At 49.1% G+C, this 24,271-nt stretch overlaps 1 protein-coding gene across 2 annotated transcripts; it reads right to left on the bottom strand.

The window, feature by feature from the left end:
- Positions 1-9,624: 9,624 nt before the first annotated feature.
- Positions 9,625-24,003, bottom strand: Cavin1 (caveolae associated protein 1). 2 transcript variants are annotated; one of them, XM_034505537.2, is made up of 2 exons: positions 23,235-23,989; positions 9,625-12,288 (listed from the first exon to the last, which is right to left on the bottom strand). In XM_034505537.2, exons 1-2 carry the CDS (start codon positions 23,709-23,711, stop codon positions 11,587-11,589), a joined length of 1,179 nt encoding a protein of 392 aa, XP_034361428.1. In that variant the 5' UTR covers positions 23,712-23,989; the 3' UTR covers positions 9,625-11,586. The 2 variants fall into 2 exon arrangements, with proteins under 2 accessions (XP_034361428.1, XP_034361429.1); XM_034505538.2 differs by lacking the exon at positions 9,625-12,288 and adding an exon at positions 15,299-17,117 and having other exon boundaries at positions 23,235-24,003.
- Positions 24,004-24,271: the final 268 nt, after the last annotated feature.

The following is a 24,271-nucleotide window of genomic DNA, read 5'->3' as shown; positions in this document are numbered from 1 at the left end:
GATTTCTGGGAGAGTAGCCTTTTTTGTTTTTTTTTTTTTTGTTTTGTTTTTTTTGTTTTGTTTTGTTTTTTAACCTATAAGCCATCTCTCTAACCCATTTCTTTATTAATTAAAAAATAACTAAATTTAGGAGTGGCACATCACATGGCAATAGAAAACCAAATTAGTTTTCCATTTATTACCTGAAGATTCGGGAACTGTAGGTTAGCTCAAGAACTGAGACTGATCCAACTTTGTAAGGTTCTAGAAATGTTTTATTCACTCTCTGTCTTCTTGATCTTACATAAGAAGAAAGCAAGGCTAAGACAAGATTTGGAGAAGTGCCTTGAAGATGCTAAGTGGGCATTAAGTTGCTGAAGTGATCGCGTAGTGCAAGAAGCAACTGTATGTGCTAGGATCTTTGTGTGGTGTATCTACAGCACAGAAGCGACTGTGGGTGCTGGGATCCTTGTGTGTCTACAGCACAGAAGCAACTATGGGTGCTGGGATCTTTGTGTGGTGTATCTACAGCAGAGGAGCGACTGTGGGTGCTGGGATCCTTGTGTGTCTATGGCACAGAAGTGACTGTGGGTGCTGGGATCCTTGTGTGTCTATGGCACAGGAGCAACTGTGGGTGCTGGGATCCTTGTGTGTCTATGGCACAGAAGTGACTGTGGGTGCTGGGATCCTTGTGTGTGTATGGCATAGGAGCAACTGTGGGTGCTTGGGGTCCTTGTGTGTCTATGGCATAGGAGCAACTGTGGGTGCTGGGATCCTCACATGTCTCCAGCATAGAAAGACTCAGGCAAGACTGTGTGAGTCTTGTCCTTAGCTTCATAGAAATCAGCAGGTTTATTTATTTGGAACATCTTAAACTCTCCTACAAAACACTTCTCAGGCCTCAACATTTGGGCATCTCTTTCCTCCTGTCTGGAGAATGGTCCTCCCCATTCTCCCCATTCAAGGCCAAGGTTTTTCCCTAAATTGCTTAAGACATTATTCATACCCTGTCATTCTGTCCTTGCAGTGACTTCCTGTTGGGAAGGATCCTAGTATAGAAAGAGTTCTTTTTCTCATCCTTCAAAGCCCTGCTCACTACCAGGCTTCCTGCTGCCTGCTGGATTCCAGCCAGACCACTTCCCAGCTTGGGGACTTCGCTGATGCTGTTGCTGCCCCTTCCCTGGCTTTGGCATAGTTGGTTTCTTCCCACGTTTTCTGTCTTACTCAGACAGACTTGATCTAACCACCTCTGTCTAAAGTAGTTTCCCACCTCTTCATCTCTGGCTCTCTGTCTGGCTCCCTGTTAGCTTACCATAAGTCTTCTTTTTCTGTTCAGCCTTAGCTGGGTCTTCATCGTACTGGTAGTTCCAGGAAAATGGTTGTCTGTTCCTTTGTCTCCCTAGTGCCTAGCCCAGTGCACATCTTATATTTTGTGCTTGATAACTAGTAAGCTAGGAATTTAGCTCAGTGGGTAAAATGTTTGCCTCTCGTAAGTGAAGACCTGGATTTGATCCTCTGTACCACATAAAACAGATGTGGTAGCCCGCACCTGTAAGTCCAGCATTTAAGAGGGAGATTCAGGAGGATTTGGAGTTCAAAGTCATCTTTGGCTACTTGGTGAGTTCAAGGCTGGCATAGAATACATGAGACGCTGTCCAAAAAAAAAAAAAAAAAAAGTAAGAGGCTAGAGAAATGGTTTAGTGGTTAAGAGAGCATCCAACATGGGTCCCAAGCACTTAGGTCAGACATAGCATAACTGTCTGTAACTCCAGCGCCAAAAGATCTGGTACCCTTTTCTGGCCTTTGTGGGTGCCTGCACTAATGTGCAGGTATTCATACTCAGACACATACATGTACAGAATTAAAATTTATAAAGTTGAGTGGTAGAAGTGCATAGTTTTAATCCCAGTACTTGAGAGGCAGGGGGATCTCTGTGAGTTTGCAGCCAGCCTTGTCTACAGAGCTAGTTCCAGGACAGCCAAGGCTACACAAAGAGACCATGTCTGGCATAATAATAATAATAATAATAATAATAATAATAATAATAATAATAAAAGTAAATATTTTAATGAATGAATGAGCATGGTGGTACTTGCCTTTAATCCTGGCACAGATCACTGTGAGTTTGGGGTCAGCCTGGTCTACATTCAGAGTTACAGGCCAGCAAGGGCTACAGAGTAAGACCTTATCCTCCTCCTCCCTTCCCTCCAAAACCGAATGAATAACTAGATGAGGGGCTGGTCTCAATCCCCTTCTCTCCCTCTCCTGACTTCCTCTTGTTCCTTCTCTTCTGTCTCTGAAGGTGTTTTCTTTTTCCTGTCTTGGGCCTGCTATTTCCTCAAGTTGCCTCCCTTCCACCGCCACCTCGTGTCCTTACCACCCGAGCTTCAAAGTGGCTTCTGTCCCCCTCTTGTCTGCAGGACAGGACCCTTGTAGGCACCAAGAGCCTCGTTATCAGAGTTGATGTCTTTTCTCCAAAATCTGATTTTGCTATAGAGCTGCATACTTCTGGCTGTCAACATTTTCCCTCAACAAATAAGTACAGTGCTTACCCCAACAAAGAAGCTTCTCTTTGCAACACAGAGAGACTGTTACAGAAAGCCACTATCAATCAGAATGTAGAGAACAAGGAATAGTGTGGCGCCCAGGCCCAACTGACCCATCTCCAACATATCTATACCTCTTAGAAGGGAGGATGGAAACTTTGTAAAAACCAGAGGAGGGATGGTGTCTGCTCTGAGACTGGGGCTCAGGGGAGCTATGACTGTGAAGTTCCAACAACATGGCGGCCTAAACAAGACTCGAACAAGGATGACACTAACATGCTAGCATGACAGGGGAAATGTCACAGAGCCCCAACCCTAGACAAAGAACTACAGGCAACTAAGGAATGCTGAGAGTGAGAGAAACTGTCTTCCCCAGTGAAAAGCCCCAACTGGTTATCCAATACTGAATAGTCAGCCCTGGATCATAAATCTCCAAGAAACATGTTACAGACTGGACAAGTTGTATCTACATATTTAAAAGCTATGTACATACATATGTGTGTGTTAAATTACATTACATATGTGTCTATATACACACATATGTGTATATATACACACACATATATGACATATATATGATGTATATTTAATATATACACACATACACATGTATATGACAAAAAGAAAGAGGCCATGAATTTGAGAGACAACAAGGAGTAGGGTACATGGGAGGGGTTATTAGAGGGAGGAAAGCAGAAAATTACGTAATTATATTTTGGGTTTTAAAAAAAAGTCTAAAGGAAGGAGGGAAGAAGCTGAAATGGTTCTCAAATTGAAAAACAAAAACTTGGGCAGCCATGCTTTGGGAAAGACAACTCCAGGACCAGGAGTTTGTGGGGCGTCCCACTAAAGTCCTGCCCTCTGTCATGACTTGATTAGAAATGTTCAGGTCTACGACTGTCCACTCAAAGCTGTCAGAACCTAATAGTTCATCAACCCAGACAGGACTTGATATCCATCTTTATTTAACGAAGCAGCTGAGGGCAGAGACAGGCGTGTCAGTCCACAGATGCAAAGCTCTGGAGGGAAGGAGCAGGGCATTTCTGAACAAGGGATGTCCATATGTACCAGAATGGCCCAAGGGGCACTTATGAAAGAGTCCTGAACCAGAAGGAAGGAGTGTTAGTTTTCTGTTGCCATGAAGACACACCATGGCTAAGGCAATTTACAATATTTTGTAATTAATTAATTAACTAATTAATTAAATACCTCATTAAGCATTTAATTGAGAGCTTGTTTATAGTTTCAGCAGATGAGTCCATGATCATCGTGGCAGGGAGCATGGTAGCAGGCAGGCATGTATGGTGCTGGAGAAGTAGCTGATAGCTTTACATGCTGATCTGAAAGCTGGAGGCAGACAAATAAAGACCAGACTTGGCTTGTATGGGCTTTTGAAACCTCTAGGGCCACCCTCAGTAACACACCTTATCCAACAAGGCCACGCCTCCTAATCCTTCCCAAAATAGTTCTACCAACCAGTTGTCCTAGCATTCAAACATATAAGTCTATGAGTCATATATATAACCTCAACAGATGGCCCTCTCTTCTCTAACCCTGCCACAGGCTACTTGCTTTTTAGACCACCGTCTTCTAAAGGAGGGCTGTCCAGTCTTTGTTTGTTTGTTTACTTGACTGATTTTGGTGGGCTGGGGATGAACCTAGAACCTTCACCACTGAGCCACATTGCCAAACTCCTGTCTCTAATTCTATATTTTGCCCTCTTATTTATTAATTTGTCTAACTGCATCATCCTTCAGCCAACTCAGCTAATCTAAGCCCTTCAAGGATGGCTTTTTTATTGGCCTCTCTTACGTCAAGTTTCATTCAGTATGGAGAAATGTCTTTCTTCCTTGCATTGTAGCACTTCTGTGAAAGCATTCCAGCAAGATGTCAGCTTGGTGTGGTGGCACACGCCTATAATCCCAGCACTTGGATGGGAGAGTCAGGAGGCATTTATTCGTCATCCTCTACTACATAGTGAATTTGAAACCAGCCTTGGCTATATAAAATCCTGTCTAAATAAATAAATAAACACTGGGCATGGTAGTACACTTGGGAGCCAGAGACAGCCACACCTCAGTAAGTTTGAGGCCAAATTGAGCTACAAAAATAAATATGTCTTTCATGCAAGATGTCTTCTTACTAACTTGCTGTCGTTCCATCAGCCTTTTGCCCACTCTTTGCTTTGCCTGGGGGAACCACCCTACTTCATCTCATTGTTTTCATGCAACCAACATACATGAACACTTGTGTCTTAGTGTCATGCATACCATATACACACATATATGTGTGTATGTATTATATTTGTCAATTTATAATGTATATATGTATGTAATATATATTTTAATATATAATGTATATATTTTTATATATTAAAGAAAACAAAACAAAGCAAGGTGGCCAGCATTCCTCAGGAATGACACCATATGTTGTCTTCTGGTCTATACACATAAGCGTATGCACACATCAGGAACATGTACACACATACACAGATCCTGTCCTCTGGGCTATAGATTATTAAATCCAGACCATTAGTGTTAACTGATTTAATAGGATTCTCTCCACCAGGAGAGTGGAATTTGAAACTGAGACAAAGAGCCTGAGAGCCCTTAGAGTTGAGCTCCATTAATGTCATCACCTCAGAGAAGGCTGTCCATCAACCACATCTGTAATTGTCCCTGGAGATGCCCTACTCTTTTGGTCTGTACTCAGGGATCCTTTGGGGACCAAAGGCTGTCTTGGCTGCTGTTCAACACGCACTGTCCTTTTCCCCTTCAGCTAGCCGACGTCCTTTCTCTCACAGGCATGTGTCACGTAACAACCTTTCAGTCCATGGCAGATTGCATACACTCCAGTGGTCCCCTAAGACCGTTATCTTCTGGTGATGTCCACGCCTCTCCATTTATATAAAAGTTCACTGTGTGATGTTTGCATAATGTGAAAATGGCCTGCGGACTTAAGTAACACATGGTTGTACTTTTAAACAAAACAACAACAACAAAAAGCAAAAAACCCTGATGCAATGGTGTTTAAGACAAGTTTAAGCATGGTGACCTGAAAATCAGGCAGTACCCTATTTCTGCACTCTAGCAATGCCAATGCTGAACCACTACCTGTGTCTAGAACAGTAATTCCAAAGGCCCTTCCTCCTTTAAGTGTCCCACATTCCCTCTAGGGGTTGAGGGAGCGGGGCACATTGTCCTTGAGCTTTGTATGTTACCTCAGCTCTTACTGGCTTTGGAGCTATTTTGAACATCTGCCTCTACCACTAATTGCAAAGCCTTTCAAGGACAGCTTGTTGTCATTTTAGACTCTGGCTCTTAGTACAGAAGCACAGACGTCTTTTAGAACGAGCACTTGCTTTGTCTGCATGTCTTCCTCTCCCTTGGTGTTGCTATCACTGACTTGGTTTCTTTTTTCCTTTATGTAAATGACAACCCTTGCAGAGGCAGGCGGATTTCTGAGTTCGAGGCCAGCCTGGTCTACAGAGTGAGTCCAGGACAGCCAGGACTACACAGAGAAACCCTGTCTTGAAAAACCAAAAAATAAAAAATAAAAAAAATAAATAAATGACAACCCTCCTTCACTCTTTCTTCCTCTTCCTCCTTCTGTTCCTCTTCTTTAGTGATAGGTGATTGAATATAGTACCTTGTAAACACATGCTCTATCACTGAGCTATGTCCTCAGTCTTTCATTCCCTGGTCTGTCTGTTTGTGTCTGTGTTTGTCTCTCTGTCTCTGTCCACCCCACTCTGTGTGTGTGTGCTTTCTTTGGTTTTATTATACTAGCATTGATGTAGGGACAAAACACACCACTGAGCTTTACCCCCAGTGTTTTGTTTTGTTTTATTTTATTTTATTTTATTTTATTTTATTTTATTTTATTTTATTTTATTTGGTTTTTCAAGACAGTGTTTCTCTGTGTAGTCCTGGCTGCCCTGGAACTCACTCTGTAAACCAGGCTGGCCTCGAACTCAGAAATCTGCCTACCTCTGCCTCCAAAGTGCTGGGATCAAAGGCGTGCGTCACCACTGCCTGGCATTACTGGCATTAATTTTTTTTTTTTTTTTCTTAAGAAAGGTTCTCTAGCCGGGCGGTGGTGGCGCACGCCTTTAATCCCAGCACTTGGAAGGCAGGAGCAGGCAGATCTCTGAGTCTGAGGTTAGCCTCGTCTACAGAGAGTTTCAGGACAGCCAAGGAGGTTACTGAGAGAAACCCTGTCTCTAAAGAAACAAAACAGACAGACAGAGGAGGAGGAAAAGGAGAAGGAAAGAAAGAGAGAGAGAGAGAGAGAGAGAGAGAGAGAGAGTTTTACATTGCCCAGGAAAAGATCCACCTTGAGATCCCCCTGTCTCGGCCTCCAGGGTGCTGAGATTACAGCCATGGGCCACCACACCTGGCCACCTTCACTCTTCAGTCCATGTGTTTTAGGTTGGGAGGAAGGGAGTCTAGAAGTGGTCACATGATCCCTATTTCTAGAGGCATAGAAAAGCCAAAGGGACCAAGAATCATCCATCCCATCTAACATTGGAGCTAAAATATCTGGGAAGCAGCTGCCCTCCCTGGGGCTGCTCAGTTGTTAGGCCATAAGCCTGCAGCTGCTGGCAGTCATAGTCACCACCACATGGGAAGCATGTCTTACTTACAGATTAATGCAGTGTAGCACAGGAAAAGAAACAAGACAGCTGTATTTCTGGCTATATTTTATCAGATCCTGGTATGATTAGCAATTATATCTGAACTTATGTGAGGGGAGTTTTTCCCCCTAGAGATCTATTTGCATATGCATTTCATTTTTATTTGTGCATGTGGGTATTTGACATGTATGTATGTATGTATGTATATATGTATGTGTGTATGTGCACCATGCCCATCTCTGGTGCCCTCAGAGACCAGAAAAGGACATCAGAGTCCCTGGAACTAGAGTCACAGATGGTTGTGAACTGTCATATAAGTGCTAGGAATTGAACCTAAGTCCTCTGGATGAGCAGTGTGCTCTCCCAACCACTGAGCCAACTCTGAGTCTGGGAGCTTTCTATTATGGAAATTTCCTCTGGGTTTATTTTTAACTTTATCATTTTGTCTGTTTGTTTTCAGAGATGAGTTTATGACACAAGACAAAGAACTTTAAAATTTATTCGCTCATTCAATCAATGTTTACTAATATGAAGCTTTCTCTAAGGGGTGTCTGAGGTGATTACTGTGACTAAGATGGAGCTAGGGAAGAGACTCAGTGGTTACGCATGCTTGCTGCTCTTGCAGAGAACCTGGGTTTAATTCCCAGCACCTACACAGCAGCTCACAACCATCTGTAACTCCAGTTCCAGGGAATCTGAAATCCTATTATGAGCCTCTGGGGGCTCCTGCATGTACATGCTACATACATATAAACTCATAAAGGTTCACACGCATACACAGTTTAAACATTCTCTTTAAAAGAGGTTGATGTAAGAGGAAAGATGAAGTCTCAGAGTGTGCTTCAGCGGCCGAGCACTTGACTAGCGTGTGTGGAGTCCCACAGGCTAGAACTAGTTCCACTTCTAGGACTACCAAAAACAAAAACAAACAAACAAACCCAAAGAGAGGCACTCACAGGAGTTATGGTGGCATGCCTTTAGGCAGAGGCAGGCAGATCTGAGCTAGGGTCAGCATGATCTACAGAACTAGATCCAGGACAGCCAAGGCTATATGGAAAAACCCTGTCTGGATTGTCTCAGTGTAACTGTTGGAATTAATGCCAGTGATTGGCTGATGGAAGATACCAAGTGGGTGTGGACCTCGGAGTACCATCCATTTCTTCTAGTGGGCAGAGGGATGTTGAATCCAAAGCCCACGAGCAGCTGTCCCTGTCTCACTATAGTGAAAGGGGTCTCTCTGGTTCTGGAAGTGCTTTGTGGGAAGTAAAGGAGGGAACGGGGTGCTGTGGTATCCATTAACGTGGCTAGTCAGAGAGTCGGGGATACTCTTCATAGGAGGAATAGCCAGACTAGAACTGGGTGAGAGTGGCACAATGAGGGAACTTGCCAGTAGGAGAAGGGTGGAGAGAGGAGCTAATGACAGACAAAGGAAAAGCTGGTGGGCGAGCAAATTAAGAATGGCTGGGTATCTGGGGGGGGGGGGGTTGTCCAATTATACCTTGGCTCCTGTTATTGGTCCCTGCTTCACAGTGGCATGTGCATCCACAAGTGAGACCCTGGGTTTGTGTCTCCTGGTGGATGGGAACATGAATGGCCGGGAGGCTCTGAATTTTCAGTATCGGTGTCTATTTCTTTACAGAGGACTTAGAATTCTAGCCTTGGGGACTCTGCTGCTGGAGGCACACACAGAGGAATGCATGTGCAGCTCCTAAGAACTCAGCCTGTTTGAGGTAGTAGCACGAGGATGGAGTGCAGGCCCAGAAATGACCTTACTTTTACAAGGAACAGCCTTCCTGAGACTCTGAGTCAGTTAGAACCCACAGGATGACAAAAGCCCCATTGTTTCAGGAAACTCATCACTTGCAGGCAGGGTACAGTTGTTCCAAGGAGAGGTGGCCAAACAACAAAAGAGATGCTTAGTGCAGGGTTGCCGGAGAATGAAAAGTGGTATGTGGGTACAACTGAGCAGGCAGATGTACGCCTGTTCTTTCTCTCATGTGCAGTTCTCTGGGGCGGCCTCTCATCCCCATCCTCCTCCAGGCCTATGGTAGGACCCAGACTGCCAACTTCAACCTTTAAACAGTTGGTGCAGCCAGATAGTTTTGCCACTTGCCTACTGTGTGACCTTAAACACATCCTTGTTTCCTCTCCTATGAAAGTAATGATGGGATATACTTCAGAGTACTACCAGGTTAAATAAACAGTTGTACAACATAATGTTAAGAAGTGTTCCAGTAAAAAATGCTCAATATTTTGGCTGTTTTCTACCCTGCCACCTGAGCCCCAATCTAAAAAGCCAGACAAATGCATGCCCTCCTTCCTTCCCTCTCACCCTCCCCCCTCCCCCTTCCCTCTCCCTCTCTTCTCCCTCTCCCTTCCTCTTCTTTCCCTCTCTCACTCCCGATTTACCTTAGTCCTATGACAGCCTGAGCAACTGCTTTGGACAATATAACCCCACACAAATCCTTTTAGAAAAGCAAGTTTATTGGTCCGGCTGCTCACCAGAACACAGCAACTCGAGAGGCTCCCCTAGAGATGCAGGAAACTGCATCTGCCCACAGTGTCAGCCCGTCAGCACAGGGGACCTCATCCTACACTCCCCACCCTCCTTAGCTTCTCTGTCTCCAATCATTCGGAGGAGGGAAGGGGACCAAGAAAAACAAAAGGAAAATTAAAAATAAAAAATAAAAAGCAAAGCTTTGTATTGTATAAAAGGTTTGTGGTTTCCATACCCACCCCCACCCCCCAAATACCAATTAGCTGCAATTCTAAAAAGCAGGGAAGACACATTGGTGGGGAGAAGGAAGTAGCCTGTAGCTATCATTTGGGGGAGGTGTTGTCTTTGCTCCTGACCAGCCTTTAAAGGGGGGACCACTGTGTCCTCAGGAGAAAACCTGGTCAGTAACTATAGAAATCAAGCCTTGGACAAGAAGCAGCACCCCACTCTCCCCAGCTTTCAGGTAAAGGTGCCCCCAAAGGCAAGGTCTTAGGGAGGTCTTGGCAAGTTCTACAGTTTTACATTAGGGAGAAATCCATGCTAGAAGCAGCGGAGAGGGAGTTTGGGCAAGCCAGCAGGCCCTACTTCCTCAGCTTCCAGCTAGGGAGCTCCCCTCTAGGGCTGGCCTTTAGCTTCTTGCTTTCTCCTTTCCCATAACTACCAACTCGCCACAGCTCGCTGCTGCCCCCTGCTGGAACCTCAATTTTCTGGGCTTGGAAAACAAGGCTTCCCAGATCCTGAAAGGCCCCAGATCCTGAAGGAGAGAATCCAGTCTGGCTTACTTCTCTTTGGACCACATTTTCTAGAACTGACTACTCTCCTGATCCATAAACTGTCCTGCGGTCCTGAGATCCTACCAAAGCAGGACTCTCGTCTTGAATTCCTTTGTGTTGCTAATGAGGGCATTTCTTTCTCATTCCATTCCAACTCCCTCCTATCTTCCTCTCTTCCCAAAGCCACACTCACGTGCTCCCCGTGTGCAGATGTTATAGAGTTGTAAATGTGTCCCTCTCCCCACACACCTACCATCCTTTCTCAGGTTCTACTCGCCTCCTGCTTATTGGGGGGACCTTTATCCAGGGCCACACCCTGCCTTCACCACACCCTATTGCCTTAGGTTCTTTCAAAGACCCTCAGGCCTTCCAGTGGGTCACCTCCCGTGTGAGCAAAGGTCTCTCTACACACATTTTATCTTCGTGGTACTTTGAATTGCCCACCCCCTCCTTCTAAGCAAGGGCTCTATCAGTGATACACCCCCCCACCCCACCCCCACCCCCGTCACCTCTTCTTATTTTGAAACAGCGTCTGGCTAAATTAGTCGGGCTGGCTTTGAGCTCACTCTGCTGCCCAGATAGGCCTTGAACTTGCAAGTCTCCTGCCTCAGCCTCTCAGGTACCTGGGAGAGCAAGCTGGCACTAGAAGGCTGCCCCTACAAGGATTGTCTTTAGGATTCGCTCTTTCCTCTTGCGGAAATCTTGGCTTTGGAGTTTCCCAGGGTGAGGAAAAGGAGAAGCAGCTCGGGAAGCAAGGAAGCCGGGTGGTGAGGCTGAGTATGAAGCTGTGTTGGGGGAGGAGCCGAGGGGCAGGCCTAAATAGGGAGCTAAGAAAAAGCATCCTGGACCAGGACAACCAGGGCCTGGGTCATTCCTCCCATATCCTACCCAGACTGTGTCCAAATTGAAGCTGTCCGCGGTGAGAGACCACCTCCCCTCGGTCTAAGGCCTGTGCTTTGGAGGGCTACTCTTTCAGGGGCGGTGTATTCCCCGCTTAAAAAAAAAAAAAAAAAAAAAAAAAGCCCAACCAGACTGGGGCTTAGAATGCAAAGAGAAAGTTTGAAAAGAGAAAGGCGGTGGGCGGTGGGGTGGGGGGTGGGGGGTGGGGGGCAGGGGCAGGCGACGGCCTCCAGGGCAGAACCCCGCGAGTCCTGCTCAGTCGCTGTCGCTCTTGTCCACCAGGACGGCGTCCGACTCCTCGGTGATCTCCAGCAGCGTATGCACGTCAGGGCTGCTCCCGCGCAGCAGGTCAGTGGCCTTACCGCGCTCCGCGCCAACCTCGTCATCATCGGGACCCACCTCCACCATCTCGGTGGCCTTCAGCACCTCCACCTCGCCCTCGCGGATCTTCTTGACGTGAAAGGTGAAGGGCGGCACCTTGTAGACGGCGGTCTTGGAGCGCGCGTACACCACGTGGTCGGGCGTGAAGGACTTGCGCAGCTTGTCGCGCGAGGTCTTCAGCTTCTCGCGTCGCTCCACGGGCACCAGGCGCGTGCCCAGCTTGTTCATGCGCTTCTCCAGCGTGTGCCGCGTCTTCTCCAGGTTCTCCTTGGTCTTCAGGCGCGTCTTCTCCAGGTTCTCGCGCGTGCGCACCTTGGTCTTCTCCATCTTCTCCTTGGAGAAAGCCTTCTTGATGTCGTCCACGCGCCGCAGGCCGCTGCGCTTGATGCGCTCGGCGCGGGACTCCTCGATCACTTCCTCCACCTCCACCGCCTCATCGGACGACAGCTCGATCGCCGCGGCGTCCTCCTCGGGCCGCTCGCCCTCGCCCAGCTCGTCACCCTCCTTCTCTGGCAGCACCTCCGACTCTTTGAGAGACTTGCTGACGCTCAGTTTGGCCGGCAGCTTGACTTCATCCTAAAAGGAGAACAGAGCCGAGATGAGAAATGCCACTGGAGAGGACAAAGAGAGGGATGGATGGGACCCCAGGTGAAGCTGAGTGGGGTGCTGGCGATTCTGGGGAGAGCATGGGGACCTATGTGATGAGAGTGAAATCCACCAGACTTCTCGAACACCCCAGTGCCTGGTACAGAACTAATCACGACCAGTCTGTCGAATGGTCCTTAAACAGACAGCACACGGAGAGCAGGGAGCTTCGGGTCAGAAACTGATCACCATTATGATTATACTAAATAGTCCCAGGGACCCTCAACCCCTTGCACGCTATGGCTACCTCTATGATTGCTTTAAGCCGCTGTGACTTCGGAAGAGACAGCTTAACTTTGGAAATAGCAGAGCGCCCTCTGGTGCCCAAATTTACACGCTGCTCAAACGGGGCAAAAAAAAAAAAAAAGAAAAAGAAAAAGAAAACAGTCAGGAGAGTTTTGAAGTTGAAGCCTCTAAAGGATGAGTACAATGCCGACCCCAGGTAGTCCCCAAGTCGGGCAGTTTTAAGCTAAAGCAAAGGAAGTTTGTTCTTGGGATTTTAACCAGTTTGGGGGAAGGAGAGCTCAGCCGACCATTTCCATCCTTGACTTTCTCATGCTCTTTGGCTCCACCCGTGGGCATGCCCTACCCCTACGTGTAAATTCATGAAGGAAAGAGAAGATACTGGCCGAACGCCAAGGATCTGTTTTCTCCCCAGTCTGAACACTTCTTCTGGTTCTGTTTTCCCTGCCCTGGAACAGAAGGGAGAGCTGCTATTCTAGTCTTGTCTTGTTTCCCAGGCCAGAGTTAAAAGAGCCAGGGGTGGGAAGGGTGGTTTTCCCATCCAGGACTGCCTATAACTCTGGAACTCTAGGCTAGCTCTTAGCTCATCTCTTCCTCTCAGAGACCCTAGCACTGGTCCTGTTCTTGATTCTGTGGACATTTTTCAATAACCTAACTTGCGATCAACAGTTCATCATTTTAGGGTTCTCCCAACATACCACGACCAAAGAGTAGATGTGGGTGAGCACAGAACAGAAAAAAAAAAATCTGACCCAGATCATCAATGGGAACCCCTAAAATGGCCAGACTCATTTTAGGTATTTAAGTCCCAGGAATAAGGGAGGAGGGTGCATTTTTTCCAAAAGGTTTTCTTCAGGTCATTTTCCAGAATTACAAGAAAATCCCATCTCCTGAGAAAACAAGGCAAAGAAGATACACACACACACACACACACACACACACACACACACACACAGAGGCACGCACGCATGCACGCACGCATGAAAAGGATACAAAGAGACACACACATCTATTCATAGGCTACATGAAATCTTTATACCACCTGCAACACAAACCCCTTCCCCACCCCCAGTCCCTTTCCTATTCCCTCCCATTCACATCCCCTAGAGTTTCCTGGTTTACACTAGAAACTAGGAACACCTCCTCCCAACTTCCTTCCCTCCTTGTCAATAACATTAGCAGGAACAAAAAGGGAATATCGTCTCCACTTCATCTCCCAACTGGGCACCAGCCCTATCGGGCACCAAGCCATCTCATGCTATCTATTACACTACTACACCTCCCAGCAGGCAAGGTGGCCGGAGCACAAGGCATGCTGGGATTTGTAGTCTCCACTTGCCACAAGTGGGGCTTAGTCTTATCACTGGAATCCTAGTGCAAGTGCCATCCCTTTCGCCTCTTATTCACCGAGGCGCTGAAAGAATGTTTTCCTTGTGCTGAGCCTGGGAAGGCCCCAGCCTCTCCCAGCATTCCTTCTGACTTCAGCAGTACCTTTTGAGTCTCTTGCAATCATCTTGTCTGTGCCCAGAGACTTCTCAAGACTAACATCATACATATCATCTTAGGACTGCCTAAGATGAAACTCTCTGCCGCCTTTTCCAGGCCCCAGACTCACCTGTAGTAAACACACACACACACACACACACACACACACACACACACACTTTTCTTTTGAGCCAGGATTGGTTGTGCATTTGGTGATGCATTTGCCTTTGATCTCAGCACTTGAGAGGCAGAGCCAGGTGGATCTCTGTGAATTCAAAGCCAGCCTGGTGTATAAAGTGAGATCCAGGCCAGCCTGGACTACACACAGTGAGACCCTGTCAAATTTTTTTCACCTCTTATCTCCCAGACTGAAAGCCCACCCATATCTCACCAGAGTGGAAAAGAGTGTGCATTGCGTGTGCATACACACACACGCACACAATTTTACTAAAGTCCAGCAATGTGGATGGAATAAAAGATAGGAAACAGTCTCAGCTCCTGGAGGATAAATCCCTACCCCACTCTCAGCCCTGCAACTCTCCTCCTGTCCCACCCTAACCCCTGAAGATGGAGCTAGCTCGTTTTTCTGGCCTCTAGCTTCTAGATAAAGGTCTTTGCCAGCTGAACTCAGAAAATAAGGCTAAGGAGAACACCACAGGCTTCTTCTGCCTACCCCCAACTTCCATTGCTACAGTGTTGGGGAGTGGTCCACGGGAGGAGAAATTTGTGCTTGGGCTTTTCCAAGAAAGGCACTTGGGAAAGATAATCTCCTTCATGGCGGGCTTCCCCAGAGTGATGGCTTCTGGATGGAAGGCTGGGTGCTGAGTAAGAAGAAAGAGCTTGGCCTGAGCCCCTGCACGATGTCCTATAGGCTGGCTCCGAGCACAGGACGTCACCATTAACTTTTCCCTCCATTGATGGATTTCTCTTTTCCATCCCCGTTTCCAAGTCAGGCTCCCCTCATGACTCACAGCCTTGGAGTGTTGGCTTGGGCCCACCCAGTCTGTCTGTTGCTACAACAGCCAGCAACACAATCCAAAAGCACCTCCCCTTACTCTGGGCACCCAGGCCAGCCACCTTTGTCTCACCCCTGCATATCTGGCAGAGTGATTAGGGCAATGGGGGGGGGGGAGCTTGTGGAAAGCAAGAAGGGAGGGTTCTGCTTGTTCCGATTTCCCGTTTTTATTAAACAAAACCACCACTCCCAACAGGCTTGGTTTCCAGAGTTACCTTTAATGACCAGGTCTGAACAAAAGCATGCACGGATTCCCCAGCCCCTGCCAAGCACACATAGCTAGCTCCCCAAGCCAGGAAGGCACCAGTCCAGGACAGAGGTAAAGAGGCCCTCAGGGAGGTTTCCACCTCTCACACATCACCTCCCAACCCTGCTGCAGAAAGTAAGACCTTCCGGCTTAGAAATGTCACCATAAGATTCTAATCTGCTGGGCATGATAATCCATGCCTTTCGTCCCAGCGCTCAGGAGGCAGAGGTAGGTGGATCTCTGTGAGTTCAAGGCCAGCCTGGTCTGCAGAGTGAGTTCCAGGACAGCCAGGGCTGTTGTGCAGAGAAAGAAACCCTGTCTCAGGAAAAAAAAAAAATTATAATATAACTGAGTACCCATTATGCCCTTGGCATTTCATATTTGTTAGAGAGAAGGACAAGTATTAGCCAGTCCAGGGTAGGAGCCTCTCTTGACGTAGTGCTAACCAGTTCTGTCTACAGTAGGGCCCAGAAACGCTGGCGTTGATTCTGAGACCTAAGATCTGCTTAGAGAGCGTATTTAGAAGAGATGACATTGTGGTACAGAAGATGCATTATGAAGAAGAAATGAAGGGGGAGTCCTAGAAGCCCAGGGCCTCTGCCCTGGGTGTACAGGGCAAGAAGGCGCTTCCAAAGAGGAACAGAATTGACTCTCAGGAAGGTGGCAGGGCCTCTGTTACCAGGATGGCTCCACAGAACCATCCTGTAAACATAAACTATCATACAGCGTATCTGTAGTATTAGATTTTCATGAGGGAGGAAGATGGGAAAAAATCCACAGGGGTCCCTTAGGGGGGGTGACCGTGGAGAACGAAGGAAAACAAGCTGAGTGCGTGGAGTCAGCTAAAATGTCCTCCCTTTGGGCCTCTCTGAGCTGGCAGCTTTTGAGTGCCCCACCCAAGGTAGGATCTGGCAAACATAAGGGATCCCTCTGCAAAACATCTTCTAAAAGAAAATGAAAAAAAAAAAAAAAAAAAAGTAAGCGTAAATGTTTTCCTCAGCTGCAGGGAGTGGGTGAAGAGGGCACGGAACAACTCCCAGGCCTGGGCCTCATGAAGGCACCCCCCTTCCAAAGAGGCTTTGAGCCAAGCTGGCCGGTCCCTGAGGGGTAGGGAGTGAGGGGGCAGGGAAGAGAGAACCAGAAACCACGCCCAGTTTCATGCAGCTTCATGCCAGGCAACCTTCAGCCTTCGAGTGCAGCTCAAGTCGGGTGCTGGGCGAGCTACAACTTAGAAAGAAATGAAGGGATACAGTTCTGTGGCTGAGCATTTGCTTAGCATGCAGGGAGTTCTGGGGTCCATCCACAGCACTGGGAGAGCAAAACATCCCCACCACCACCCAAGGAGGGGAGAATCCCCCCTCCTTACCCTCCACCCCCACCACACAAACAACATTTGCCTGAGCACTGCGGAATACAAGCATTTTCCAACACCCATTGCCAGCCCATAATGGACAACAGCTTGAAAGGGCAGGCCGTGAAGGCAGTGACTTTCATCAAATGAAGAGCCAGTAGGAACCGGGAGGGACAGCCTGTGCCCAGGGCCCCGTGTCCCAGGAGGTCCTAGATACTCCCACCAGCCGTTGGCTCTTCTGGGGCGGATCGGAACCCAGGCTCTGGGTAATAGGGCAGTGGGCTGGGCATCTGCTCAAAGGCTGGGCGGTCAGACACTGTTTCAGGCTTCAGGTGAAAGGGCTCAGTCTCAGGCACGAGGTCAAGAGGCACGATCTTGGGTGTGGCTGGGCCAGAGGGTGCATTCAGCTTCTTCTTGGGCTAAGATGAGGAAAAGGGGTTTAAATGGCACGTGGGAAGGATGCAGGGAGGTTGACAGAAAGAGACCTCTGTAGCATGCAGAGTGGGGTCTGGTTGAAGAGGGAGCGGCCCCTGGGTGAATTAGGGTGTGCCGAAACCACGTTTGAAACGCTTCTTTAGGAGGGCCCTAGGGCTAGAAGGGATGGGATGAACCCAAGCCCATGAATCAATAAACACAGCTTCAACTGAATCACCATCCACCTCCTTCCTGTCTTCCAGAATGTTCCTTGGTCCTCTCCTTCAGTTCACACCCTCTATTGCAATCCACTTTTCTGCACGAGATGGTCGTGGCTACTGAGGGGCTGGAGAGAAAGGGGAGAGTGGCTGCCAGGCATGGAGAAGAATTGTTTTGAGACCAGTTGGTAAATCCTAACAGGAAGGTTCGTCTGAGTGGAAGAGACACACACTCCCTTCCTTCTCGTTATTCCCCAAGGCCGGGTGGGTGCACATGGGTGCCACCCTGGATCAGAAAAGGGACAGGCATAGAAGAGGGACATTCTGGCTACTTCCCTTTTGGCTGTGTTTCTACCTCCTGCCTACTTTGCTACCCAGGGCTTAAACTATCAGAGACTATAACAGAGAGAAATCAGAATCGAATATTAAGCTGTCTTAGGACAGGTGGGCCTCTGGGGTTCCCAGCGGTAGCATCTGACCCTCTCCAGAATTGAGCTCACACTCTTGCTTGGGGCAATCAGAACTTATAGAGGGATAGTGGGGGGAACAGCAGACTCAGACAATAGCGATATGTTCAGTCAGGCACGTAAAACTTCAAGGCAGCAACAGGTCCCAGCCTGCAGAGTCCGGGGAAGAGGCAGGAACACTAGGGAGGTCAGGGGTAGGAAATGATTCTCCTAGAAAGAGAGCCTAAACCAGGTTCACCCATGGCTGACCTGGAGCTTACTCCTTAACCTGGGCACCTTGCCCCCACTCCCCTGCTCTCGTGTGTCTGGGTGACCAGTCTTCAATTCTATTTCAGCCGCTAATGGCCATCAATATTCCACTGCTGGCCACTTGTAGCCAACGTAGCACACGTGTATACACACACACACACACACACACACACACACACTACAGAGCATCCCACTAAGGAGCAACATACCCAGGTTCTTGCCCAGTTTGCCCAGTCAGTGTCTCCTGTAGCTCAGGTTGACCTCAAACTGGCTATGTAGCTGAGAGGGACCTCGAACTTCTAATCCTCCTGCCTCTACTGCCCGAGTACTGAGATTACAGGCACATGGCACCCAGCTAATGTATGTGGTGCTAGAGATGGAGTCCAGGGCTGTAGCACGCTAACAAGTACTCCAGCCAACAAAGCGAGATTCCTATCCCCGTTTGCTTGTTTGGGGTGGTGGTGGTTGTTTTGAGAGGGTCTCCCTAAGTAGCCCAGGCTGATCTCAAACTCACAATACTGCTTCCATCTCCTCCAGAGAGCTTGAAGTCCAGCTGTGCACTGCCACACTCAGCTGGCCCCAGTTTTAACCGTTACTTCATCGCTTAAGTGACAATAGGCAAGTGACTTCCCCTGGTCTGGGCCCCAGCTTCCTAAGTCACACAATGGAGAGGATGAGGCTGGTTATCTTCTAGCCCAGAGGGCTAGAGCCACAGAAGGATGAAATATTCACATGGGCAGCGTTGTGCTTGGCTTCGCTACCCTGCCTAAGCTCCCGAAATGGGCCACTCTACCCTCACCTCTGAGGCTGTTGCTTAGCAGCGTGCTACCCTGCCCCCTCTTGCTGCCAGCTGCCGGCTTTATACCCTTGTCTCACCTTTTTTAGCTTGGACTTTTACAATAGTCAGATTTGACTTTTAAAATGGGGTGGTAGGTGGGCAGATAGTAAGATTTCCTTCGGTCCTGGGAATGCCCCTAAAAATACCCTGTCTGCTTTTGGATTGCATGACAAAAAAAAAAAAAAAAAAAAAAAAAAAAAAAAAAAAAAAAAAAAAAGCCCAAAGCCATCAGACTTGGTAGACACACTCCACAGGGATGAGGCTAAACGGGTAAAAGGGAAGGGAGGAACATGTTGCAAGTATTTTTAGATAAAGGTTTAGGGTTCTTCTAGAGAAAGGTACCCGTGATTCACGTGGAGTACAGGAAGGAAGGAATTAAAGGCTGGTGAAGTTTTGAGGAGAAGCCAGCAAGCCCTCTCGTTTAGTGTCTGTGAGTAATCTGATCTCTTCAAGGCTTCTGGGTCCTCTCCCTAAGCCTGTAAAGCATATCCGAAGGGTATCAGCTTTGCCTCATCCAAACTATCCCACCTTTGGGGGATATAGGGCAATGGTAAATCATTTGCCTAGGGTGCTTGAGCTTGGAAAAATTACAACTTCCAGAGAGTCTTTGTTTCCATTTTGTCTCACCTTCGAGATTCTAATCTAGCACTGAAGATGTCAGAATCACCACTGTACAAGAGGTTGTGTGGATTTCAGCTTTCCTGGGTTATACGGTGTTTTAGCTGCCTCCATCTGCACAAACTACCCAGACTTCCTAGAGGCCCTCAGTCTACAACCTTTAGACTTCACTTCCCTGCCCAGGAAGTGGCACACACCTTTAATCCCAGCACTCGGGAAGCAGAGGCAGGTGGATCTCTGAATTCGGGGCCAGCCTGGTCTACAGGAGTTCCAGGACAGCCAGGGCTGCACAAAAACAAACAAACAAAAAACCCTCTGTCTCAAAAACAAAACAAAACAAAATAATAATAAAAGAATACACTTTTCCCCTTCACTAGCTGTTGCCCATAACTGTTACCCTGTAGAACAGAATGAGACGCCAAACTGCTTGCTTTTGTTTATAGCCATACATGGGATCCCCACACAGAAATGGGGTATGGGTGGCCAGCCATCCTGATCCCAGCACTGAGACTCCCAGACCCTTGGATTTCTTTTTCTACAGTATCCCCTTTGCCACATCAAGACTTCCCACACCTAGAGGGGGAACATAGAATCTCCTTTCTGCTTCCCCTCTAAAAACTCCTATAACCTGAGAGCCCCTTTCCAGTCAGTATCCCCACCCCCCTCCATTCTCCACCCTGCCTGCCTTGCTCTCTCTGCCTGGCCATCTCCTTATCCTGAGTTTCCCATAAACTCTGCCGCCCCCAGTCTTCCCTATTAGGCCTGCCAAGACACACGGCTATTTTTATCCCATTCTTTTCTCAGACTGTGGACCTCTGCAGACCCGGGAGAACAGGCTGCTTTCCTCCAACATGGGAGACTCCACCCTCTCACCCCACCTGCCTGGAACACCCTTGAGACAGCTCCAGGAACTTCTGCATTTCTGAGCCCCATCCCATGTCCTGGAAGCTAGTCCTTACCTCTGAGCTTGTCCCTGTCACTTAAGTGACTTAAGTGACTCCTTTCTTTCTTTCTTTTTTTTTTTTTTTTTTTTTTTTTGTTTTTCAAGACAGGGTTTCTCTGTGTAAATCCGCCTGCCTCTGCCTCCCAAGTGCTGGGATTAAAGGCATGTACCACCACTGCCCAGCAATGCCTTTTTTTTTTTTTTTTTTTTTTTTTTTTTTTTTTTTAAGATTTATTTGTTTTTTTAAATTTTGTGTATGTGTGTTTTGCTTGTATTTATGTCTGTGCAGAAGATGTGTGCAGCACCCTTGCTGAGGCAGAAGAGGGTGTTAGACCCCCTGAAACTGGAGTTATTGTTAGCCATCATGGGGGTGACTGGAAGGCACCTCTAGAAGGGCACTCAGTACTGTTTATGACTGAGCCATCTCTCCAGTCCCAGTCCCAAGCCATTCTCCCCTAACTCTCTGCCCTCCTCACCCACTGGCTTGGTTCAGATGTGGTCAAAGCCACCTAGTGAGTGCCACACCCCATCACACTCTTCAGGAAAGTGATGACTGTCAAATGCTAGAGATGGAACAGAGCAGAGAGGACGCTGACCTCAGCAGAGAAGTCCCCCACCCACTCAACACTTGTCCTTTCTCTCAAAATCACCCTCCTCAGCACGGGGAGGTTTACCTTCAGGCTGAGAATGTCCCCATTTCGTGCAACCTGGGACATTTAAAATGAGAAAGTCACCTATCCAAGTTCTTCGTGACAAGCACAGAAGAGAGCTAGCTGACTTCTCTTTCCCTAAGCATCACTTGGGAAGGCCACACAGGTCTCAAAAACAACCCGCAGGACCCAAACCTCCTGCCTCCAAGCAGTTAGATTGAGTGGAAACAGCTTTCTATTAAACACGTTTCTCCTACCCAGTGGGTGCTATAAATGGGAGAAGCAAAGCTTTTCTTATTTGTTTTTAGACTGGGTTGTGTTATATGTCCCAGGCTGCCTTGGCCTCTGGAACGATGGAGCCACATGCGTATGCACCAGCCAGGCAAAGCTTTTTGCAGGCCTCTTGAAAGATTGAGTGGAAACAGCTTTCTATTAAACACGTTTCTCCTACCCAGTGGGTGCTATAAATGGGAGAAGCAAAGCTTTTCTTATTTGTTTTTAGACTGGGTTGTGTTATATGTCCCAGGCTGCCTTGGCCTCTGGAACGATGGAGCCACATGCGTATGCACCAGCCAGGCAAAGCTTTTTGCAGGCCTCTTGAAAGAGTACCTCAGCAGTATGTAGAGGCAGGAGCTGGGAGCAGGCCTGTTCTGCCTCTGTCCTACCACCAAGCATTGCAAGCATGCAGTCTGCTCGGTTCTTCCCCAGACACTGTTCCATCTGTGTCGTTCACGGGTACTCTTAGGGAAATCAAGCTAAGGTCCTCGTCTCACATCAATCCCATGGTTACTCTGGGGCATCCTAATCAAGCAAGTCTCAGAACTGTGGTGATCACAGCTCCTTTACACAGGTCCTTGAAGGTGGGGCATGTGGGAAACCTAGTCTTTCCCCCACCCCCATCCTCCATTCTCCTCAGGAGCATAAACTAACCCTACAGCTTTCACTCCTCTTAGGAGTGGAGGCATCAACCAGGCCCAAGCAGGAGGATGCAGGGCCAAGCACATTCCCTCCCTGAGAAAGAGTACTAATTCCACATTCAGCTCAGCCTTACTTTCAAAGGAGTCAGGGATGGGGAACACAGGGACAAATCAGCACTGAGTCTCTCAGATGCTTTAGAAGTTAAGATACTACAGTTGTACCCAGGCAGGAGGAACCCAGAAAGGTGCAAAGAATGCATCGGGTGGAGTCTCAGTGCAGCAGCCTCCACCCACCAGCACCTTCCGAGCTCAGGACACGGCCCCCGCAGTCATGCGGGGGTGGTGATTCACTGCGCCCAGACCACCAGTCCCGCTTACACCTCTAACGCCCACCCTATCTGCCCCACCCGCTCCCAGCAGGCTTCCGAGCTCAGGACACGGCCCCCGCAGTCATGCGGGGGTGGTGATTCACTGTGCCACCACCACCAGTCCCGCTTACACCTCTAACGCCCACCCTATCTGCCCCACCCGCTTCCAGCAGGCGCCAAGGGCGCCCGCGCACCGCAAGACAGGGTGTCTGTCCCCAGGGAACTGGAGGCCAGGGGCAGATCACTGCCTGGGGACGTGCGTGGGTAGCAGAGATTGGTGCGGGGGCGCGGGGGATAGGGTGAGGGGGGGCTGACGGTGGTGCCTCTTGCATGGCGCCCCCGCCACTGCGTGCCTGAGCCCTGAATCACCCGCTATATCGGGCCCGCAGCGCCGGAGGCCCCAGGCCCTGGGCCTCACCTTTAGTGTCTGCTTACAGAGGGGCATCCAAAGACCACCAGGGACCTCGGGCATTCCCTCCTCCCTCCCCCCAGAAAAACTTCCTCCAAGTGGAAAGGCGTTTGACAGATACAAGCTGGGAGTATTCAGCGTTCCCAAGTCTAGCCCGCTAACTTTTCCGATAGGAGTTAGAGACCGAGGAGTTAGAGACCGAGGGGAGGAGCCTGGGGAGGAAGGCGCAGTGTGCACCCTTCTGTGAGCCCCAAGAGTTCGCCACTCCCTGAACCCCACTCCAGCTGAGTTCGCAGGAAGGAGGGAGGAGCTCCAGACTGCTCTCACCAGGCCGGGCTGGCGGAGTGACGAGCCTCAGCCCGGTGTCCCCACCCGGATCCCAGGTCGGGGCCGCGGGGGTGGGGGGTACCTCCAGCTCTGGGCGCGGTCCGCCCCGCGGGCTCACCTGGTAGATCATAACTTTGAAGTTGCGGCGCCTCAGCAGCTCCGCCTCGTTGACCTCCAGTTTCTTTATCTGGCCGGCCTGGCGCTCCAGGCTGCCGCGCACCGTCTTCACGTTGACGCTGACCTTGCGCACCTTCTCCAGCAACTTGCTCACGGTGTTGCTCGTGGTGGCGTGCGCCTTGCCCAGCTTGCTCAGCTCTCCCTGGATGCTCTGCACAGCGCCCTCCATCTCCGCCTGTCGCTCCTCCAGCTGGGCTTGGGTCAGCTGGATCTGGTCAACGGCGCCGATGATTTTATCCAGAAGGCTCAGCACCAGCACACCGTTTACCTGGTCCGACTTGATCAGCTCGTCGGAGCCGGTCCCGGACGGCTCCTCCGTGGCCCGTGCCTCCCCTTGAGTGGGCTCCGGGCCCTCGGAGGAAGCATCGGGAAATCCGGAATACGGACGCTCGACGATATGGAGCGTGACATCCTCCATGGCTTCCCGGAGCCGTGCGGGGCCGACCGGGCAGAACTGGAGCGGCAGACCCGGAGAGAAGGAGGAGCGAGAGAGGGGAAAGCTAGCAGGAGCCCAGAGCGGAGGAAACTCGAGCCACGTCCGTGCGCACCGGGACTCTAGCCAGAACTGTGGGGCGGGGAATCCGCGAGTTGCCCGGCTCCCAGACCAAACCCGGAGTCACGTCGGCCATTGGCTGGCCCCACCCCAGAAAGGGAGGAACCGGGACAGGAGGGGAGACCAACCCCGGAGGGGCAGCGGAGAGGGACCCAAGAGCCGGGCGCCCCACCCAGTTCAGGATGGTTGGAATAGTTGGAGCGGGAGTCTAGGGCCCCCCTTGGCAGTGGAGACTGCAGCAGCGGGACTGGGGCGGAGGAATGTGAGCTGGGGAAAGGAATTAGGTCCTCTGAGTGTGCTCTACTTTTTCTCTTTCCCTTTTCTTCTTCCTCACCCACAAACCCACCCCAGACTTTTAAGATCAAGCTGAGGTCCAAATGGCGTGTGAATTGGGTGTAAACGAGTATTTTATGTCTATGCCTCGT

The sequence above is a fragment of the Arvicanthis niloticus genome, chromosome 6 (genome assembly GCF_011762505.2).
Source record: "Arvicanthis niloticus isolate mArvNil1 chromosome 6, mArvNil1.pat.X, whole genome shotgun sequence".
NCBI classification, from domain to species: Eukaryota; Metazoa; Chordata; class Mammalia; order Rodentia; family Muridae; genus Arvicanthis; species Arvicanthis niloticus.
The sequence above is the reverse complement of the archived record's forward strand: the minus strand, read 5'-3'. Positions and strand labels throughout refer to the sequence as shown.